Below are 22,372 nucleotides of genomic sequence, written 5' to 3'. Positions count from 1 at the left end.
GAAAAGAAGTTGCGCTTCTTAATGCACGGTGTGAAGGAGGAACTGTTTGCTAGACTTGTCTGCAATCCGCCAAAGACCGTCGCCGAATTCGTGACCGAATCCAGCACCCTTGAAAAAGCCCTCGAAATGCGTGCTAAGCAGTACGACCGGAACTTTGTTGCACGGCCAACGCGAATTTTGTCGACAGCATCCGCATTCCCGGAGATAGCCTACGCGAGACTACCCGCGAAATAGTGATGGAGGTGCTGCGGAAACTGCTCCCAACGCCGCCGCAACCACCAGTGGCTTCTCTTACCGACGTCATTAGAGAAGTGCAGCAAGCGCTGGAAACTTCAACGACTCCAGTAGCACCTCGCGAGCCACAGGCCATGACCTACACGGCTGCTGTCTATCGCCCTCGTCCACCTGCGCCCTATCTACTCGAGGCTCCGTACCGTCGTCCCCTGCCACCGGCCCGACCACCTGCTGTGAAATCCCCCGCCCCAAGGAAGACCGACGTGTGGCGGACGTCCGACAAACGTCCGCTGTGCTACCACTGCTGAGAGGCCGACCACATCTACCGTCGCTGCCCCTACAGGAGTCTCAGTTTGCGAGGGTTCTCCGTCTAATAACACCCCGCCCCCAAACCGGCCAGCGCCCATCGGAGATCGAAGAGTACCTGTCCAACACCAGCCGTGGACCAGCCCGTTTCAACCGTGCGCCCTCGCCCTACCCATACCAGTCGCCGAACCGCCGTAGCAGTGCTACGTTCTCACGTGGAAGGTCCCCCAGACCACGCGGGGGAAACTAAAGGCAGCAACTTCTGCAGGTGAAGTTGTACAACGGCGGAAAAATGAAAACCCTCCAACGACGCAAGGGCGCGCCGAAGACCGTTATTCACGACATCTTATCCCGACGACCCGACGGAGCCGCGATGAGACGCTCGAACACGACGACAGCTACGCGGCGCGGAGCGTACCCAACATGACCGCGACGGCCGCTGAGAAGACGACGACAACCTCCCCCTGTTGTTGAAAAGTACTCAGAAGGTCATCATAGCCATCGGGAGCAGCACTGCTGCCGCAAGGTGACAGTTTTCGTCAATTAAAGGTGTATGTTTTTATAAAGGCTTACGTAGTGGTGTCCAATCGTGTTGTCATTCTCTTCTAACCTTCGTTTAATCGGTGCAATCGCTACTTTTTTTAAGTTTTATGACAGGTCACGGCATCTAGCCTTGGTTTAGTGTTATTCAACTCATGGTAAAGGGGTAAAGTCACCTGCTGCTTTTTGCGCTCCACCAAGGCGCCACGATAATATACTAAAATTGGAACTCCAAAGGCGGGAATGCACACACACAAAACCTATCATTAGGGAAAGAACCTAAGTGTACATTGCGCCAATAACGGCGTTGATTGGTTTCTCCTGTGAGGAAAGCATCACCGCTGTAAAAGTAACATTCGCTTGAATCCGTGTGGGAATTCAACCCGGGTTTCCAGAGCAGGGTCTGACACCTAAAGCTACGCTACATATGCGCGTTGCCAGCGGTGGCTTAGAATTCATCCTAGTATGTGCGGCGCCGCCGCAAAATCGCGTAACAGGTGAACGTGAAGGCCCGTGAGTGAAACGGGTGCACCGCAACGAACTGCGATTCTGACGAAGGCGTGCGGTGGAGGGGCGCCTGTTCGCCTGTCGCAGTCAATCACGCCAAACATTCCAAGAAGTGGCAGCGATGAAAAAGACGCAGATGCGATTCAGCAGTAAACAAGTCATTAATAAGTACCGCCAAGGCAAGCAATAATGCTTTCACATTCGGTGTGCGTGAACAAGATGACGTGCCACTAGAGAAGAAGAGACAAGGAAACTTCATTCCCTTGCTGACTAGAGTTCCCACTCGCCGGTGTGAAACCCCTGGGCTCTGGCAGTGTTTCTGGCTGCCCCAGCGTTTTTAGCAGCCGTAACAAAAAAAGGGGTCAGTTTACTTCTATGCGACTTTACTGTAGCTGCCACACCATGCGTGCCGCTTGTACCTCGTAGAAGTGACGTCGTGGCTGCAGAATTGGCAAAAGCATCAGCAGAAGTACCAACCGTTACGAACTTGGCGGCAGTGGAGGGACTTCTTCGTTCATGTAAGAGACAAGCACATCCACTGCAAGCATTTGTATCATCGTTCAATTCGGCACAGAACTGGGTTTTTTCGAGTGTCGGCAAGCTGGTCTAGTTTCTGCAGCGATGCAAACCATCGCGAGGAATGAGCAGCTGATAAGATGAAAGGAGGGGTGTTACGTGCAACGTCAAATACCCACGTGACAGGCCAGACAAAGGATAGTGGTTACATAGAAACGAAATGTTGGTGGTTGTTTCAGATACCTTGACCAGCTGGGGAACAAAATTGTTAAGACTACAAAAAGAAACGCGAAGTTTTGGTTGCTGGCGCCAATTTGCCTATGTATCTCGTGTTTTCGTTCTGTTAAATGCAATGATGTTCAGAGCATTTGCTATGGGGTCACATTAGCAAACGGTCGTATTAGCTAAAACGGGCGCTTGGCAGGACCGTCGTAGGCTAGAAATGCTATGTTGTGAACATTATCATATGTGCGAAAGAACTTTTAGAAAAGACGCGTGGAGGAGGTAGGAAATCTAAGACAAGTGCTACGCCGAAAATTGGCTGAACTGAATGAGCCGTGCATGGGGTTTTTCAATTTTAGTATGCCCAAAGCGCCTCATTCACACTTACCATTGTTCTCCATAGAAGCTCACCCAGAACTGCAATGGGAGTGCTCGCGAGCGTATACTTTGAGTAAGGAGGTCCTTACAGATACGCAAAATGCATTTATTCCCTGCAATATACGCCATTATTTTAACCTTGCTGGTCTCGTTGAGCTAGTGTTCAGTAGGTCGTTGCGTTATTCGTCGCAGGTCCTTGTACAGTGGGCCACCCGCTAAAAGGCAAACGGACTCGAGCAGTGAAGACCCGTTCATGCATGAAATCAAAGATCGGCTTCAAGTGAAGACGCTGATGCGCTTGCGCCAAATGCGGCTGTCCAGGGCTGAAAAGGTGAACTCACCTAAAATGTTCTACGCAACTGACCAGACAACCTCGTCTAGGGTGTTTTTCGTTCTGAAATTCCCCTAGTTCAAAAAATGCGTACTCTGTTCTAAATGACTCAAAGGGACACTATAGCTAGTTGTAATCATAGTATTACTACACTCTAAAACACATGGTTGCATTTACTAACAGAAAACTAACCACTTACTGGTCAGACAATCTACTAGGTACTCAGTAATTGAAGGTGGTAAATGAGGAACGAGTAAGTTTACCATTTAAAGCAGGTAGCAAGCGCCATTACCTTCAGCAGTAATGTCTTAGTCAATAGCCCTCCCCTCAGATATATGCCCTTACTAACTGGTTATGCATGACCTAGTAAGAAGCGCACATTAATCAAGTGTATCCACACTACACTTTCTGACACACTTTTTGGTCAAATGTGTATGAGAATCTTGTTCCATCACACACACCTTTAAATTTGAATTAAAAAAGGTGTGCTTGTGAACACCCTGCAGTAGAGGTGTGGGCAGCGGAGCTATCGTTGCCATGTGGATCGATGAACGCGCACCCTGATGAAGAGGCACATTCAACACGCACATATAACACGCATACCACAAATAAATTGAGCAAAAAAAAGCAATCTGGATGCATGAAAAGAGCGCGTACATGCTTGCTTATCTTACAAATACGTCTGTAATTCTTGCTTTTATACCTAGTAGCCGAAAATCCTCAACTAGAGACGGCGGGCTTGTAGCAAAAATGAAATATTTTAGCGATAATTTTGGTATAATACATTTTGATGTGAGCATATACAACTCAGCATGTGGATTTACGAAAACGTTTTAAGCATAAGGGGGAGTGGGAATAGTAGTATAGGTATTATGTAGAATAAGGTGTAGAATTTTGTTATTATCAATGGTTATTAGTATTAAACAAGCAGCCATTGCGAAGTGCATGAAGTAGACTAGCAGAGATAGCATATAGGGTCGATATTTTGTAACAGAGCTTATGTACGGTACTATTGCGTAGCAAAGCTCGTTCAATACAGCCGTTATATACACCATTGCTAGATTTTTTGTTAGGACTATTACGTTTCAAAAAAAGGGTCATGTTTTTATGCGTGTTAGGACTGTTCACAGCTTTTTGGGTAGCGTTTTTATAACAAAACGGCATTACAAAATGATATTTTTCAGGCACTGCTTCCCGGTGACTTGCTGGTGCCGGATTTAAAGGAATACTGTGTAATCCACAACGCAGAACCAAGCCGATTTCAATCGTGGTTAACAAGGCTCAAAAAAGCCGCAAATAAATATGAGATGGTGGACACTAAATGTTGAAAACTGAGCTGCACAGAAAACACAGCGCAAAGCCATTTGATGGCATTACGCTATTTGCTGCGAAATTCGTAAGCGGTCTTTAAGGTTTCTCTGCGAGCATATCAAAGTCTGCCTAAATATCTACTCTGCCGTTAACGGACAAATTAAAGATCACCTACTTAGATTGCCCAAGAAAGACATAGGTATGACTTTGAGAAACATTTGCATTTCTGTAAATGGAACATTTTGTTGGTGGAAATTTTGCGTAATGCTGAAACTAACGCAGATTGCTTAAAAACTAGAGGACCTTAAACAATCTTTAAGACTGGAAAGTCGGGAACTCTATTCAGCCCAATCAAATAAGGGTGGAATATATAAAAGACGGCTGTCTTCCGACTTAACCGCACACATACTAGCAGCATAATAAATGCTCTATGCAGAACGTTAATTTGAAGTTGATGTGAAACAGGTGAACTCGTGAGGGCTGAAATAGCTACTAGAATGTTACCTTGGGAAATATATATTCAAGAAAATAAAGAGATAGCAACAGTGGCTTGCGGTTTCGACATCATTTGCCATGAAGAGTGCATAAACTAGCGAATATTTTTTGGCATATTTTTCTGGAAAGCTTTATGGTGACTCTACAGCCAAGAGTTTTTGAGGTGCTTGGTGTTGCCGAGACCACAGCGTAGTAGAAATAGGTATTATGTCCAACCTACTGAGGGTACAAAAATACCCTCAAATTCTGAGTGTGCATGCGTACACATGAACCCTATGTAAAGGCTGAAAACCAGAAGAGGCCGAATGAGATGATTTGACAAGTACCCTTCGTACTCTCGCCGACTACAGGTCACCGAATGCATCAAGCACCATACGTGCCCAGGGAGACAAAATAGGCGATAGGAGTGGCACAAAATAAATTTTATTTCTGATGTCATGCATAAAAATGTTGCTAGGGGTTTGAAAGCGAAACGAGCTTCGTGGGAAGCTGCCCAAATGGAGTTGACAATTGGGATCAGCGTAACCGCAGAGTTCACCGGCAAGTTCAGCAGCAGAGCAAGCGAAGGTCCAACAGAGCCTTCTGCTTCCCATCCTGGGAAAGTTCAGAGCACGTCCGGTAGAGCACGTCCGGTTTTTTGAGAGGGGTGTCATGCCGGAAAGACATGAATATATGCCCTATAATTACAAAAGGAGTCACTTTTACACACCTGCAATAGACGTAAGCGCTCAAAAGAAGCCTTTTCCAAAAAACATCATTACTTATTGAAGCAATGAATTGAAACAGCGGTGGGCACTGGTTTAACTTTTGTTAACCGCAACGTAGTTTTGGAAACCTCGTGGTGAAAGTAACGTGGTAACTGGAAACTCCTATTTTCAGATAATAACCAGTGTTTAGGTACGTCCGCCTACACAAGAAGAGGGATAACACCATTTTTAGCATGACATAAAGCAGCAGGGTTTATAGTGCACGTGACTGTCACAAAAAATTATATATCAGTTGAAGTAATGGCTGTCAGAGTATTGTTGGTAGAACAATTACCATTTCCTGATTTTTCATACCGCCCAGCATAATACCAAAATTATGTCTGCCACGGACAATAAGTTAATGAAAAATTTTCAGTTTTCAGAGAATATAATAGCCATGTTATAGCTTAATTATCTGAAGAGACACGATAAGAAAATTTTTGCAAACGTTGTTAACATGGGGTTTCGTAGTTTTTGGATGTATAAGGTGAACGTTTTCGACAAGTAGGCTCTATATATGAGGCCTACCAATTGACATAGGGATTGACTGCCTGTTTTGCTTGGCTGCTTACCAATCGCCATTCCATATTGACAATTGCTCTGCGCGGGAGGCAATTAAAAAAATTCTTTTTGCCAGGCACATCACTCAAGCGTGGTGGAGCCCGACAAGACCAGTAGTTCGCGGCCGTCGGAACCGTCCACTCCGGCCGCCGCTGAGGCCACTGGGTCTACCGTGCCGTCGGAACCGTCCACTCCGCCCGCCGCTGAGGCCACTGCATCTACCCTGCCCTCGGTGAACTGCACTTGCGAAGGTCGTCTGCGCAGTAAGTGTGGCTTTGCTTGGAGGAGGAAGGCTTTATAACCAACAGAAAAAACCTCAGTGAAACTCTCTTGGCCTGCACACAGTTGGAAAGGTTTTGCCGTCATTTATAAGAAGTCTGCTCTATGACTCCCGTGTCCGACAAGCTTTGCAAAACCGAATCACAGTAAACTAGAAAGAGGGTACTGCAGATCTTGATTAGAAGCAACAATGTGGCGCCCAGAATTACACTTGAGTGCGAAGTATTGAGACCTTATTTTTATTGGCTGTCGGAACTGTGAGATGTACATATGACTCGTGTCCGAGATCGGAGATGCTGCACAACTGGTTGTTACGGTGTAGTGGCACATGGCCGTTCTGTCAATCGCCCACTTGCCGACGTTGTCTACAGTGGTATCCCCCTCTCTGCGAATAGGCAGCTCTTCATTCAAGTAGTATGTTCAGCGTTCGTTCTTGTATGCAGTGCGAACCCCACTGTGCTGCTGCTCGCGCATCTCGAATGACGGCAGCTGACACATCATGCGGTAACCTATTATTCACACTAGTGAGCAGACATAGAGTGGCTGCGTGTCACGGGGTCTTTGTTGTTCTGCGCTACATCTTTTCCGTCGTCTTAGTTTCTCCAGCAGAAACGTGCGCTAAAAAATAATAGGAAATATAGTGACGACAAGGAGGAGTACAAATAAGGCATGCTACTGACTTGACACAGAACTGCAAGCATTTAGGGGTGCTGTGGAAGTGGCTGAAAATAACAACCCCAAGCACGTGCTTCTGGTCATTTTGTTTTGTTTCAGCAAATATACATGCTTGCTTTCACGCCAGAACACCTTATTCACGGCACGCAGCAGTTGCCACCTTTCATGCCCGAGGAGCTTCCCAGTGCCGGTTGGCATCAGTGCGTTTGCTTATAATAAAAAATCGGCCCACCGGTAAAAAAACCAAGTCAGGCTACCGTCGCAAAGTTCATATTTTTTTATCTGATTATGTTGTTGGGCGAATTGGTGCTCAGCTGTGAAACGGAGTAAAGCAAGAAAGTTGACGATGACAAATAGAAAGCACAGGAAAGTTCCGTTCCCGTATGGTCTCCTTTTGTTCGCCTACCTACGTGCGCCAATTTGTTCCACATATTTTGTATTTACGAAGAATGTACACTTCTATGATGAAGCACGTGGTTCACTTATTCGACCAAATATGTATTTTTATGTAAGTGCACTGTGCGGCGCCAATATGGTAAGAGCAAGTCGGCTTTTTTAAACATTGGGTGCTAGTTGGCGGGCCACGTGAACTGACTACTCGCCTCTATTGGACGACGAATAGGCAATGGATTTTGATTTATTGTAGGGTTTAACGCGCCGACTCAACGCAGGCGATGAGGCGCGCCGTAGTGGAGGGCTCCTGATTAATATTGACCCCCTGGGGATCTTTAACGTGCGCCGAAATCTCGTACACACGGGCGTTTTTGCTTTTCGCCTCCATCAAAAAAGCGGCCGCCGTGGCCGGGAAACGAACGCGCGACCTTGTGCTCAGCAGCGGAACGCCTTAGCCACTGAGCCACCGCGCGGGTGAATTGGCAATGGAATTAACAAGACGACAAAATCATTTAGCGACGAATGGTAACATCTCATACCGACGGCTTGGTCGGCTATTTTTGGCGTTGTTGACATCATGGGACATCCGCGATTTGCAATGGGGGCGTCCTATAACAAAATCGGGAAGACCCAGCGCACTTCCATTTTCGTTCTTTAAGTTCAGGCCGTATACATTTTTCCGTCAAAGCACTTTGGCACGAATAGAGATGTTAAAATAGCGAAAACTCGCGTGTGCGAAATGGGATATGCAAAGAAAGTTCCCTCAATCCTGCCTCCCTTCCACCTTCTTCTCCTTAAATCCCTTTAGCCTTTTTCACTGCCTCGTCAATTTTCTTTAAAAAGTTTGAATACGTTTTTTCATACTTAAAGCGCCGACAGACGATACACAACGTGAAAACCATGCGAGCGCTTTACATACCATCTGTCTCTAAAGCGCTCGACGCAGGTCGAAATTATGGACGCTGCGGGAAGCTTGGCCCGACAATTGTTGAGCCCTGCTGAGAGGCTATAGGCCGCGAGGCTTTCGCGTGCCCTCAGGTGCTTGCTGACCGGCGCTGCTTTCGCGCTCTCCTTCATTGCCAGGAGGGCCTACTTGCTTCGTTTTTTCGCATATCCAACCAGACCTACCTCAAGCATTAACATCTCCGCTGTGAACATGTCTCTCCCTGTGAAATTCTTGGCGAATAAGAGATGCGCGCACTTCTAGCTGTCGAAAACTTCGCTCTGGCAGTGACCAGTACTAGCCTCATAAATACTACTCTTTCTTTAGCGGCGCTAAGCGGCTTTCAAGCATAGGCTGTGGTACAGGAGCCGCGCTCCCGACCACAAAAAAAGTTTATCTCTTCGGAGTTTGAGAGATTACAAAGTAGTTTCACCTTGTAGCCCTCCATTGCGTAGCGCTCCAATGAAGATCTGCGGAAGTAATGATCGGCATTTGTACACTTCACAAAGAAGCGATGTGGGGTTCAAAGCGCTTGATCAAAAATGCGTGTTAAAAAGTTGACGTCATCCGTTTGCAGGCACGGAATGATATAGCTAGGTTACGTGGAGCGTGCTAATTTTGATTACAGTGTTGTAAAACGGACGTTACTCAGTGAAACAGACATCGTTTCTAAACAGTTGTGGTAAAACTGTCCTTGCTGACGTGGTTTCTGGCCAGGCACATTTTCATCCCTCTGGAAATGCCCTACAAAGTGCCGCTTCCAGCAGCTTGGAAGGAAACGCCCTTGTGACGAATCCTGAGTGCACTTGTGTCACCCGGTGCCTAACAGCTTCTTTGCCGGCGACATAGCAAAATGTGGTACTTGCCTTTTTACGCCGCAAGCATCTACGTAGAGTTTGTAATGAAGGCATGAAGTATAAATCCAAGAAGGACGCATCAACTCTAAAACGGCGATGATACAGGGGCCTCGACCAGGTCGACTACCTGGATTTTCTCAGGTGTCGTGGTGATGTGCACCTTTATATTTTAATATTTTTATTGCAGCCACACTTTTCCCGCACCAGATCGTCGGTTCTGTAACGGTGAAATGCATGGAATGTACCAAGTGCGTTCGATATCATGCAGTCCCCGAAGTCTCCGGCGAAGTTGCGCACCCATCGTCGGAAGAGCGGCCTCCTCCCCCGCTTCCCTGGCCACGGAAGGAGGCGCCCTCGCAGTCACTGGAGGCTATTTCGTTCGAGGCTCCGCGTTGCGCTGTTGCCCCGTCGACAAGCAAGGGTGGGTGGTTTTGAGCTCAAAGGATGGCAGCTTAGCCATGCTATGGCGATTGGGCGTTGGCACTTAGGGCCACCCAGTAGCCCTAAATGGGTGAAAAATCAGACACCATGTTGATACACGTCTAAAGACGTTTAGAGCGATAACCATTGCGCTGGTTTGGGCAGCCATGATAAAGTTCAGTGGAAACGTTTCACAGCTAGCATCTGAAGGTTTATTCTAGCTGTTTACAAGAAATGCCATAAATCGTACCAGGTGATTTAGCTAAAGGCTAAAAAACCAAAGCCTTTTTTGGAAGAGAATGATGATTAAAACGCGAAGCTGTGTCTCGTGCAACCTCTGGTAAAGTCTAATATCCAAAATGTTTCGACCGTGTCAGAATGGCTAAATTGGGTAGACATCGGCGTCATAACGCGGTGGACCAGTTTCGCTTCCGACCAGGGGAAGCGTTTTGTCTTGAGTCGCTTGATGGGCTTAATGGGTTTTGTGTAACCCGTCGTGTAAAGTTGCATTTCCTGCAACGCGGTATATAGCGACATCGAATGCCGTCATTCAGGCATACAAAGCTTGTCTTTAACTAAATTTCACCGCGAACTTCGTAGAGATCCTTAAGAGGGGATTGTGTAAGTTGCGGCCGGAGTTGGCCTGTGTGCTAGTCCTTAAGGTTCAATAATTGTTCCCGGGCTGCAGCATCGGCGTGGCACAGACGAGCTCGCTCTTGTTGCTGTTCACTTCGCCACTAAGAGTAACATGTCTGCTTCTCGAGAGTACGCACGTTTCTAAGAAACGTGCGCCTGGTGCTTACCATTTGACGCTTTGGCCGGTTCTGCCCTGGCCGGCCCAGCCTTTATAGCTTCACGCGTGCTTCAAAAGCTCACTGAATGCTCGCTCTGCTGCGAGCGAGACTTCTTTTGACTTGATTTGAATGTGGAAAAAGTTTCATTTCTTGTCTCAGCGTCAGGAGGCTTTGATTAAGACACACGCGGCCTGAAAGAAAACCTAATCCCCTGCGCACACTCTCATCAACATTGCGTCTTCGAAGAAATTTCCACAGCTGTGGCCACATTGCCCTCTGACCTGTTAAACCGGGAGCAGAAACAAATGGAAGTAGATGCACTCGCAAATGCAAAACCAACGCACTCTCGACGGTTTCTCTGCCCGTCAATCCTGTAACGTGGTTAAACAGCGCCGGACCTTTACACGGGGGATGGCACACACGTTTTCTCAGGAGTGTTTACGAAAATGTACGTCGAATACGAATTAGTGACATCACAACCACATTTTTCTTACTCAACACTCAGTATACTGTGGACGGGCGCGCGCACGCACACTCACACGATGCTCACCGTAACATGCGTCTATAAATTAAAGAAATTTATTTACTTTGCAGAAGTGATTCCAGCTAAAATGTGTGCGCTATTGTGTATTACACGCGTTTGCAAATCATAAGATGTTTCTTTCCACGGACAGTCGCGCTAGGGTGTACTCAGAGGGGAGTATTACAAAACGTTTCTTACATAAAGCAGTGATTATGTCCCTTATGACGAGCATGACATTCACGAGACGTTAAGTCATCAGGAGTCTACCTTCCACCGAACACGCACATCGATCAATTGTAGATTGCTTTAAATTGTCGCTCTTGTATTAATAGTGTGCACTCTCACAGAGTCCAGCGTGAGATCCTTGTCCATCGGACTGGACTACGAGGTGTCGGTGCGAACAACGCTGGGCATAGTTTGGGACATGCCAGCGGTGGTAGCTGCCAGCCCCCGCCTGCCATCGCAGTCCGGAGCTGAGGCGAGTATGACCAGAGTCGTAAGGAGTTTTCCACTCGTATATGTTCATGATTCAAGTTGGGAGCTACGCAATTTTTTGGAAATTTGTGCTCAAGACTCAGGTTTGGATCGTGCCCATTTCTTACACCGAACTTCAACTACGAGTAATAATTCACAACCGCGGATGCAAAATCGTGATAAAAAACTTGTATTTTCCCCGTTGTGGGTAGTGCGTGATGCAATAGTACAGAGAGTCAAAATGGGAAGAGAATATATTTCTCACAGTGTTAGCTTCGCTGCCACAGGCACCGCCCTAATGAAATGGGATGCACCTAAATTGGGAAAATATTCGAAACAGGTGTTATATGCAAGGCTTAATTGTGTTCTACAGTCGTCAGAGTGCCTAATTATATCGTAGATCCGGCTAAGGAACCCGGCGGCGGTATGCGGAAACCACTTAAATATTATGAGTCTCACTAATCCCCGGTATATATGGATTTCGATACTGCAGCGCGTGGTGCAGCAAAATATTCCCAGGTATATATGGATTTCGATACTGCAGCACGTGGTGCACCAAAACATCGAAGTGGAGAAATCAAATTTGAAGAAAATATTTTCAACTCGCGTGATGGGAACCCTCCGAAAATCACTTGGCTTGCTTTTTGTATTTGCAGAGCTGGCTGGTTCAAAGTTCCACCGGTGATACTCCCCAGTCTGCGTCAATGGGCACATCACCCCTGTCCTCAGTCCCCGCCCCAAGCGCCATGGAATGGCAGGTCGGGCAGTAGCAGGCATTTTTTGGACTACTTTTACGCGCGTTGTTTCTCTCTTCACTTGTCGAAATGCTTGACTGACTAAATGAACAAAAACTACAGAAAATGTTGCATTGTAAATTGACATTTCTACATGTATTCGCCAATGGCCTTACCAGCGTTGTGACTGTCCTGCGAGATTTTCAACTATACATACGGTGCTCCTGAGAGCAATGAAAGAGCTGAATAATATTTCTGAATATCTATTTCTGCAATGGTTGAGGGTTTATGGCTGAGTTTCACGCTATGCTGCACCTGCGCTAAAACAGGACTGCGTACCGTATTTAGCATAAAATAAAATCACGAAAACCAAAGCAAACAACATATTTTTGTTAGCAAGCCTTCAACAACACATCAATGACGTGAAGCATGTCGCTAGGATCTCTTTATAATTGGGCTATTAAATCAAACTGCCGTGTTGAGGCTGAAGAACTGCACAAAGCATATTTTCCAATTATTTTGTGTATACTGTAAATGAGGGCTTCTGAATTTAAGGTCAGATCAGAAATTCTGGTATAAATTCCTCGGTATAACTTCTATGGTGTATATGGGAACTCTGTTTAAATAAGAAGTGTTTTAAAATTGCTCGGTCGACTGTTCTAGTCAACTGCGCAGGGCGTTTTCGTTTTTGCGAAGAGTAATGTAAACGGCCAAATAGTGCGCATAGTTTGTGGAAAGCTTGCATGAGGGAAGCAGGAGGCAGCAGGTGGCTGTACGATTCGAATTGGACCCTGCGGAATCAGCACCTCATGTTCATACATATACATGTCGATTTTGTTTTTGCCGTAGGTGGCGTGCTGTACTCAGTAAACTTACATTGTCCTGTATACCTGCGTGCCAGATGGGCAGATTACTGACGTGTCCGCTCACAAGGCTATCGCTTCCAGCTTCTTATCTGCTTGCCAGCTCCTTAGACTGTTGTGACACTCGACCCATTTTCTCAACTGTAGGCCTCCATGGCTTCCTCTCCTGAACGCGTGCTGCAATTTTGAACGCAGAATGCCGATACGCGCGCTCACACCCACAAACCAAGCAAAAGATCCACTGTTCCATTTTAGCCTTCGGAAAACTCCGCTACACATGTCTCACCCAGTGGCATGCATTGTGATTGTCATGAACGATACGGTTTCATTTCTTCACATTCAGAGAGAGCTCTGCAATCTAAGGCAGTTGTAGGTTCTTTAGTAGCTGCTGAGCGTTTCTTTTATGATGCAATAAAGCAATAGGCACCACACGGGCTCTGCATTCCCAAGGGTCGACGCCCCATTCAGCGGCGGTGGTTGCTTGGATAAATGGCGCCCTGAGTTCAGCGGGGTGGATTTTGGGGGCCCGTAAGAAAAGTATACAATAGTAAAACATACAAATAAGTTACACACACTTGCAATACATATGTATTGCGTTTATATGTGCGAGTATGCAGAATCAATGTGAAAGTAATATTTTTCGGTGCTCTTTTCATGGTAGTGATCTGTATCCTGTATCTTCGTTGCACGGAGAGGAGATGTAGTGGGTAGAATTTGACATCTCAGGGGAAAAAACAGCGCAAAGACGAGGACTAACGGACGAAAAGACAGTACAAGCGCAGTACAAGCGCTGTACAAACCAACTAGCCCAATCCCAAGCTTTAGAATTTGACCACTGCAAGCTAACCCCTGTGCCCCCGCTGCATGTTTCAGTGACAAGGCAGTGATGACAACGACGATCACCAGTTGCACTGGGATGAAAACCTATATATCAACCGTCTGCGCATAAATGCAAATATTTACGAGTCAATTATAGAGCCTCCTGGTCACTCTGTGTGCCCTGGAACTTCATTGTAGATGAACGGCTACCCAAGCGAGGATTCGCGCTTGTTCTGTACTTGACACAAGCAAGCGTGCATGCAAATATAACTTTTACCTCCTTGGAATTCTGCTCTCATTGAGCTAGCGAGGCTGGTCAGGTTCGCCTCCTGACGGAAACATCTTGAGTACCGTTCATTGGGTGTAAATTCCAGCAAATGCGCGTATATAAAAAAAATACGTTATACGAAATTCGATCACTTTTTTCAAAATAAACAATATTTTTTGAAGCTAAACCAAATATAAACAATCCAAGGCATACATAAATTTATAATTTCATTCGTTCTCGCATGGCCAACCCGTTACATGAGACAAAAAAGCAGCAAGCTCAAAATTTGGCGCTTGGCACAGTTAGCATCAAGTGTATGAGGATAATTTTGCTGTGGCCCACTGGAGAGTAAAGGTATTCCTTAGGTGGCATCAACGCATCGAGCAATCCTGGAGCAGTTCACTAGGGTACTCTTGCGTAGAATGCCTTAAAAACTACCCGGAATCGTACGTTATGCTTTCCGGTATCAAAGGAACACTTCAGGGCAAAACTACATGGCTGGGATAAACATTTTATTAGCTGGTGATCAAAGAACAAGAACAAATTTTTAAATTAGGTGCAATAACTGTATGCGAGCTTTTATTACAGTGACGATGCTTTTTTTCTGGTACTATATGGATATTAGTTGCCTTGATATAATCTTTAAAACAACTATTTTTGTAGAACATAAAATAGAGATTGTGTTTTCCTATGCCCTACTAGAAGAGACGCTGCGGCAGCACAATATTCGTGCGGTACTTTTCCCCCAACTTTGCCGATGCTGGATTTTCATGTGCAGACGACACGCCGCTCCTCTGCGGCGCAAACCGACGACTACACGTGCGTCAGCCCGGCAACGACCGGAGACGGCGACATACGCTCCACGAAGGCCGAAGCTGACCGCGAAGCACAACTGTTGAAGGTAAGACAACCGCTCAACGGGGGATGTGTGCGGCTTTTGGCTGCTAAGTGGCAAAAGACGGGATTTTATGCGGGATGCCAGCACTGATTGCAACCGAGAAAAAGATGGAAACAAAGAATTTAGGTCCTGGCATCGCGTGTCTATTAGAGATAATGAATGATGTAAAGGAGAGACACCGACAAAAAGATGTTAAAAAATTTGAGAACTTTAAAACAACATCAAAGACGTTTCGGCTTCGCTATTGAAGCCTTGTTCACATTGAACAAGGCTTCCGTAGCTAAGCCGAAACGTCTTGTTTGTTGTTGTTTTAAAGTTTTTAAAGTATTTAACAGTGTCTTTGGGTCGGTGCCTCCTTTTAACTTCAATATGTATTCCGAGAAGACGGGTTTGCGTCAAACCCTGGACACCAGAATGAATGACTCAATGAACACTGGTTTATTGTAAACAAAATAGAGAGCGAAGTCTCCCTGATATGACCCGAGGCCTCCGTCAAGGGTCGGGAATAGGATGGGAAGTAAGGCGGGGCATAAGAGGAACAGACCAGTGGGAGCAGTCCTCAATTCGACCTATAATGGTGAAAATCGGAGAGTGTCAAGCAGGTGTTTCCTGTGAACTGGGGCTCGAGTGGATTGACCCAAAGTTCCTATTATGCCAGTAATAGCGGGTCAAGTGCGTTTAGCCAGCGTTGTCTACAAACCGTCAGTGTCTAATATTCCCACAGGTCTAGGAGAAATAAATGTTTATTTCACAAACGCCGCTGCTGCTGTTAGGGCACCCGCCCGGTGCGTCCCCAGTTGGGGATGTCCTGGCTTTGGCTGGCTGTCCAGGCACCTTTCAAAAGTATGCGCTGGGTCGAAATGTCAGGACTTTTCAGGCAGGCCACCTAGTGTTCCTAAGAGGGATTAGGGTTGGGTGGTATGCCTGGGGTTGCTTTGCACCGCCTTACATAATGGTATAGATCGCCGGATAAGGAACAAAAATTATAGGTGGTCTGGTATAGGGTGGGGTAGATGCCATAAATAAGGGTGCGATGAGGACAGGAGTTTGTATTCTTCGAAGGAACAAAGGTGCGATGAGAACAGGAATTTGTATTCTTCGGAGGCCGGTGGCTTCCTGTTTGGGTAACTTGGGACGTGGAGCCGGGAATATTCTTTTGTCTTGACGATAGTGTGCCAGAATAATTCCATATTTCATGAGAGGTTGTCTTCGGAGGAGATTTCGTGCACTGCACAGGGGCCCCGGTACCACATTTGCGGCAGTTGAGAGGTTTGTACAGGTACCCCACCCAAATAAATATTGCGCCGTACTAAGCGTAAAGGCCGTGTCTTCCCAAAAGGTCATCCCAAGGCACAACCGGCAGTTCATCCGAGAAGCTCCAAGCGCTTGCTCTGAGAAGAGGTTTCCTGCCCGCATTGGTGCTGTCTAGGTGCTGAAATTGTCCAATCCATCTGTCTTCGGCCATGTCGCCATGTTTATTGGCTTGCACTTGTGCGTATAGACCGCGTATGGCTCTAAATTGTGGCAACCCTATAACGACGCCGAATTTCAGTGTTCGTCCAGTTTTTCTTTGTGAGGTAAGAATAGTTGATCCGGTACATTGCTCTGGAAACCAATAGACTATTAACAAGTGTATGCAGAGAGCTGTGGTCAGTTCCCTACTATTTAGACGTGACGCGTTTAAATAGGTTGGTTGAGCCCTTCCACGTGCATAGAAGTTGCGACCTCCATGTTCGCATACGCCATCTTTCAACACGGAGGTCGAAAACAAGAACAATTTTTTCGCCTGCAGTCTCGCTACGGTCATCCAAAGGTTGCCGTTGCCCTTCTCATGCTACTTGCGAAGGCGGCTATTGGCCACCGCTACGAAGGCACTTTTTTCTGGAGAAGGTGGGATAACCACTGACTGCACAATTTCAGTGAATGTGTCCAGTCCTTCCTTCATAACTTTTTCTTGTTCGCTCAGCGAGCCATCCATTGACCATATCGTGATGTCCTCTGCGTATATGGTGTAATATATGCCTTAAATATGGTCCAGCGTTAGTGGAAGGTCCGCAAAGACAAAAAATTAAAAGTATTGGAGACAGCGCTGGTATTTGAGGCACACCCAGTCGGTCTTCTGTTTTCTCTCCAATGACCCGGCCCACTTTGACGCGGACGATTCGCTCTTTCAAGAAAGAGTGTATGAACTGAACCGTCTTTCGTGATAAGCCTCGACGTCGGGCTAATTCAACGAAAAATTTGAGGAACGAAATCAAAAGCTTTCTTTACATTAATTGGTACGATAATATTGGGGCAACCGACGCCCGAGCTTATTCCGACGTTGAGGGGAGGGAAGCACGCTGTCTTGTGCGCAGAGGCCAGGGCAAAACGGAGTTTCCGTGTTCCCAAGCTGGTTTGTAGTCTCCAGGCGCCGTTGAATTCTGTTAAGAGCAATGCGCTCCATAATTGAAAAGACATTTTAAGTTAGTGAGATGGCGCGCAGGTTGTTCAACTTGTCTGGTTGCTTGCCAGGCGTAAGAATTGGTATCACCCGAAACTCCTTCCGTTCCGGTGGTATAACAGAATTAAGCCCAACGTCATTGAACCAATCAAGTAATTTTTCTACGATGCTGTCGAGAAGCTTTCTGAGTGCAGTGCATGTACTGCCGTCAGACGAACGGCTTCTTCACGAGACGTTCCACAAACTTCGCAGAGTCAGAGATCGTCATTCCCGGCGCTATACATGAGATGGAGGAAAGGGAAGAACTGGCATCAGATTCACTGTAGTTTTCAACACTCCCATTACTCGGCAGCATGAATGACCAGCCTCGCAACGCGCAGGAGGCTGATCGAAATCATTCGAAAACGTTAAGACGGGTACTAAAACAATTCTTCTCCAGCGGCAATACAGCAAAGCCCTTCGACAACGTCAAGAGAAACAAAATGTTAGGCGCTTTAGCATCCAGAACCACCCAGAAAGCCTCAGATGTATTTAGAGTTTTTCGCTAGCGAGAATATATCACTCATATGTGAGGCATAGCGATGAATAGATGTAGGGTAATAAATGCACAATGCGTTACAACGAGAGCTTTGGGACAAAAAGGTCAAATTGTGCTTTTAAAATTAAAAGGGTCGTGCACTTTTCTGAACTCTACTGCGCTTTGGACCGAACCTGCACCGAACCCGTAATACTTTGATATAAGCAGCTACTAGGCCGTTTGGAAAGTGTATAACTACAGGCCGAAACCTTTCATGGCAATTTCGAAACAAGCCGAAATCACATAACCAGCTCTGGTCTTTTCTTCTTGCGCCAAACCAGTACTAACAGTGTGAATTCTTCCTATCCTGGGTGCGTTGCGGAGGCATCGTAGACTTTCTGACCCTGACGTGAGTCGGGAGAAAGAAAAACGGAGAGAAGCGCCTTTCGAAGGGTGAGACAGCGGAACCAAGCCATCGTGATGCGCTAGCTTGGGGCTACACCACAGCGCGATACAGCTCAGACACCGAAAAAATTTGGCAGGTGAGAATAGTGATCCTTATTTATAGCGAATTAAAGTAGTTAGTTTAGTAAGTTGGAGAATTGCGAGAAAGCTGAGGGAATGTTTATAATCGCTACTTATCAAGATCAGTTGCTACTTTCAGCTTTTGTACTACCTCTTAAAACACAACCGAATTGGTATTCACCAATTTAGAAAACGGAGTCCCATTCGTGGCAAGCAGTGCACTAAAGGTAGCCTTTCTCTATCGGCCAGATGTGTATATGTGGTTTCTACATTTTGTTTTCCCACCCTGCAAACCAATCCTTAAGATATGTTTGCCGTACGACCACTTAGTTCCGTCGGGTGCGGGTTACCCTGGGGGTGCTTTCGAACAAGTTAATCAAGCCGTGTGAAGACATCGCGCAATGGATGCGAAGCAGCGCCCAAAGAGGCCCAAAACCACCGTCGCTAAAGCAGACGACAAAGCCGTAGCGCAGATGCCGGTGGCGCCATGCGAACACTTCCGCACGGCGAATGCTGGGTCAATTAGCCGCGCTATCTACAGTGGGCTCCGGAAATGAAACCCTCGCCCCTTCCGCCTCCTACCTTGCCGCGTCGGGAGTTTGTTGTCCCGCACGCCAAGAATCGTTGGCTGGTAGAGCAAGAAAGCTATACTTTAAATAAATAAATAAATAAATAAATAAATAAATAAATAAATAAATAAATAAATAAATAAATAAATAAATAAATAAATAAATAAATAAATAAATAAATAAATAAATAAATAAAATAACAATAAATAAAAATTAATTAAGTTATATTTAATTTTAAATAGCAAAAGTTGTGTGCACAGAACATGAAGATGTCGAAGTTTAAGAGCTTCGCAGATGCATTGTGAGATAGGCGATACGTTTTGGGAATACATGAGCACTGGCATGAAGCCACCCATTTTAAAAATCGCAGCAGGTGCTTGACAAAACTTTCATAACAGCGCCCCTATATATCTTGCTCACTCTGTATTGCCCAGTGATTTTGGAAGAATGCGATTGCGGGGGGGTGCCCTTCGGTCTCACTGTTTTGTTGGGAAAAAATGTAAAGTTCATTTTGCGTTCTTGTAGTGCATAGTAGGGGTTGAAGGCTCGATATTCCAAAAACAGGTGTCTTGCTGGCGGCGCCCCCGAAGACATTTTAACAGCTGAGAGGATAACTGTATGATGATCGCTGGTGATTAGGGAAGGAGAAATGAGCGGCGGACAACGCAAAAAAAAACCCTGGGCCATCTCCAGTAACGTGAAACCGTGGGAGGGGCGAAGCATGCAGTGTACAAGTGTATTCTTGGCACTTTGGAGGTGAAACCTGTGCGAGGTAGAGCTATGCAACTTTGCTTGAACCATGAAGCGTTCTAGCACGAGGCGTTGGTAAACGAGTGTGCCGGTGTGTTCTTTTAGTACGCGTTACGTTCTAGCGCGAGGAGTCAGAAATTGCGTGTCCCCGCCTTTTGTTACCAGGACTACGGCGACGACGACAGGAAGCACCAAAATCGCGTGCCCCAGCGGGCTTTCCCTATAAGTAGGGAGGTATCAGTCACTTCTCCTGTAAGATGGCTGCGTGATTATAGTCAGAAAGTCAAATGACTACTTGAACAATTTGGAGTAACATTAGGGATAAAATATTATCGACGCCTTTCTCAAAGTTTCAAAGTTTTTGGCATTCTTGTATTGCCATTTGAAGTGTCCATTTGTTTCCTAACAAACAAAACTATGTACATTTCCGACTAACGACGACTATAGTTGAACGGGAAGCTTTCTCGCGATGGATTCTTTCGGACAATCTCAGACTGCGATTACCTGCTATTCCGGAGGAACGTACAAATATTCTGGAATAACCTTAGCAACTCTCGTGTGTGCACTCCGTGGGCCTCGCGTTTGGGTTTGGGGTGTATGTTGGGAACCAGTATCTGCTGCTTGGCGTTCCCTTCGACCATGTCCAAATAAAGCAATCGGACGGAGAGACGCTGGCTTCATAACTCGATGGACCGATGATCAATTTCCGCCACAATGAGCGCTCTTTTCTTTCACTTCACACACGGCCATTCATCATCATCGTCAGATAAAGTTTGCTTCCCTGCAGAGCGTTCCGGCTTACAACGGCATAGGACACACATGCGTCGCCTTAAAACTATGACCCCGTCTGCTATATGTGGTTTTGTGCGTTCTGAACGGTTGAGCCATTTTTGGGCCTGTGTAGTGCCAAGGAAAACGTGTCGGTTGGGCATAGTGAATGCTGGCATTTTCGATAATCGTATAACAGATATAATCGAAAATTTAGTGCGTGTTTGATTAGCAGGTGTGAATGCCTAAAGTAAACATTGTACCTTAACTTCGTCCGAAGGCTATGAAAAAACACACGTTTATTACATTTTATGTTTTGTATAAACTAGGCTTTATGAATGAACCCTTACCCCTCAGAAATATGTAAAAGCACTTCTGCCATTTCATTTCACTACCCTTTGGAGCCCTTTCAAGCCGTACCTTTATTTCACTGCACAAGGCTGCCATCCCTCCCGATATGAACTACCGATTGCCGACGCAAAACTGCCATAAGCATCTCTCGATTGCAGTGTGCTTCTATTTTTATTGTGGGATTGCTTCCACTGTCAATATCTACCAGCAATGGCATTTCGCAGTCAACACCAGGAGTCTGTATTAAATATCGACTGTACACAAGAACCACGAAAAGAAAACACGAGCTGCGTTTTGTTACACTCTTAAAATTTATTTGAGCGCAGAAATCAGGATTAGAAAACCTCATAAATTTTCAAGCACTTTTTAGGGCAGTCCAACTCATTTCTTGGGAAGTGGTGCTTCTTGTGAGGAGAGGCCTTTCGGGCCAAACAATTCTCTTAAGAGGAGACCAATCAGCTGACATGGCTTTGCTTTAGGTGCTGATAGCAGGCAACGAGCACTACCTGCGCGAGCGGTCGTCAATGCTGGGTCGTCGATCGACGCTTCTGGACGAGACTCGCTACATCTGCGAGCAGATCGTTCAGCAACTGGAGCCGCCGCGGCGCCCCCACACAGCCGCCTCGGAGATGTTCGTGTCTCACCGCACCACCGGGATGGCCGGATCCGACGAAAGCTTGGCGCCTCTCCGGCTACAGGACATGGCGCACGTGCAGCATCAGAGCACGAGCCTAGTGAGGAGTCCACCATCAGCGAGGAGCCAATCGTGAGTTCTCGCAACATCACCCAAACCCAAGAAAACAGATAATATTTTTAAGAACCTAAGTGTGATTCCTGACGACACCGTACGATGTTCAGACGAAGAGGCTGTGGCACGCTCCCTGTAATATTGGGATTTGTGGCTTACAGACACAGTGCACTTAGGTTGGCTGCCAGTTAAACTTAAAAGAAACTCCGTAGATTGTTTGGGAGACAGATATTCACAACAGCAGAAAGAGAAAAGGTAGCTAACACGCTAAGTTGGGAAGAAAGGAGTTGTCGCGCATGTTGACATTGCATATGATCCGACCCGTAAAAGAGTTACTGTGGGTAAAATGATGAATTTCGCTGAACCGTCGTAGAAAAACAAAACGAATTCGAGCTTTCAGGGAGGCTTTATTAAAGTCCAAGCAGTTACCACAGTATATAAAGAAGCGCAGGTAGTTGACAGATTGGTGGTTACTATAACGGCGTTCGAGCAATCCCCACGGTAGGGGAGATCGTTTCACGTGACGGAGTTATAGTGGTGTTTTCTTCTTCCTACCAAGAAGTATACCTCTAGCCAGCCAACCAAACTTTCGTGTCCGCGTCATCAGAATACTG

General features: G+C 46.2%; 1 protein-coding gene across 1 annotated transcript in view; it reads left to right on the top strand.

Annotated features, from left to right (window-relative positions):
• LOC144177862 (uncharacterized) overlaps positions 1–22,372 on the top strand; it is a 43,915-nt gene that overhangs the window by 18,784 nt on the left and 2,759 nt on the right. Inside the window, exons 5-7 of the mRNA XM_077705443.1 lie at positions 11,379–11,509; positions 14,968–15,090; positions 21,490–21,776. Of these exons, the coding sequence (XP_077561569.1) occupies positions 11,379–11,509; positions 14,968–15,090; positions 21,490–21,776 (541 nt within the window). The remainder of the gene's footprint in view (positions 1–11,378; positions 11,510–14,967; positions 15,091–21,489; positions 21,777–22,372) is intronic.

This window comes from Haemaphysalis longicornis, unplaced genomic scaffold (assembly GCF_048455015.1).
Source record: "Haemaphysalis longicornis isolate Haplotype H1 unplaced genomic scaffold, Haemaphysalis longicornis Haplotype H1 scaffold_33, whole genome shotgun sequence".
NCBI classification, from domain to species: Eukaryota; Metazoa; Arthropoda; class Arachnida; order Ixodida; family Ixodidae; genus Haemaphysalis; species Haemaphysalis longicornis.
The sequence above is the reverse complement of the archived record's forward strand: the minus strand, read 5'-3'. Positions and strand labels throughout refer to the sequence as shown.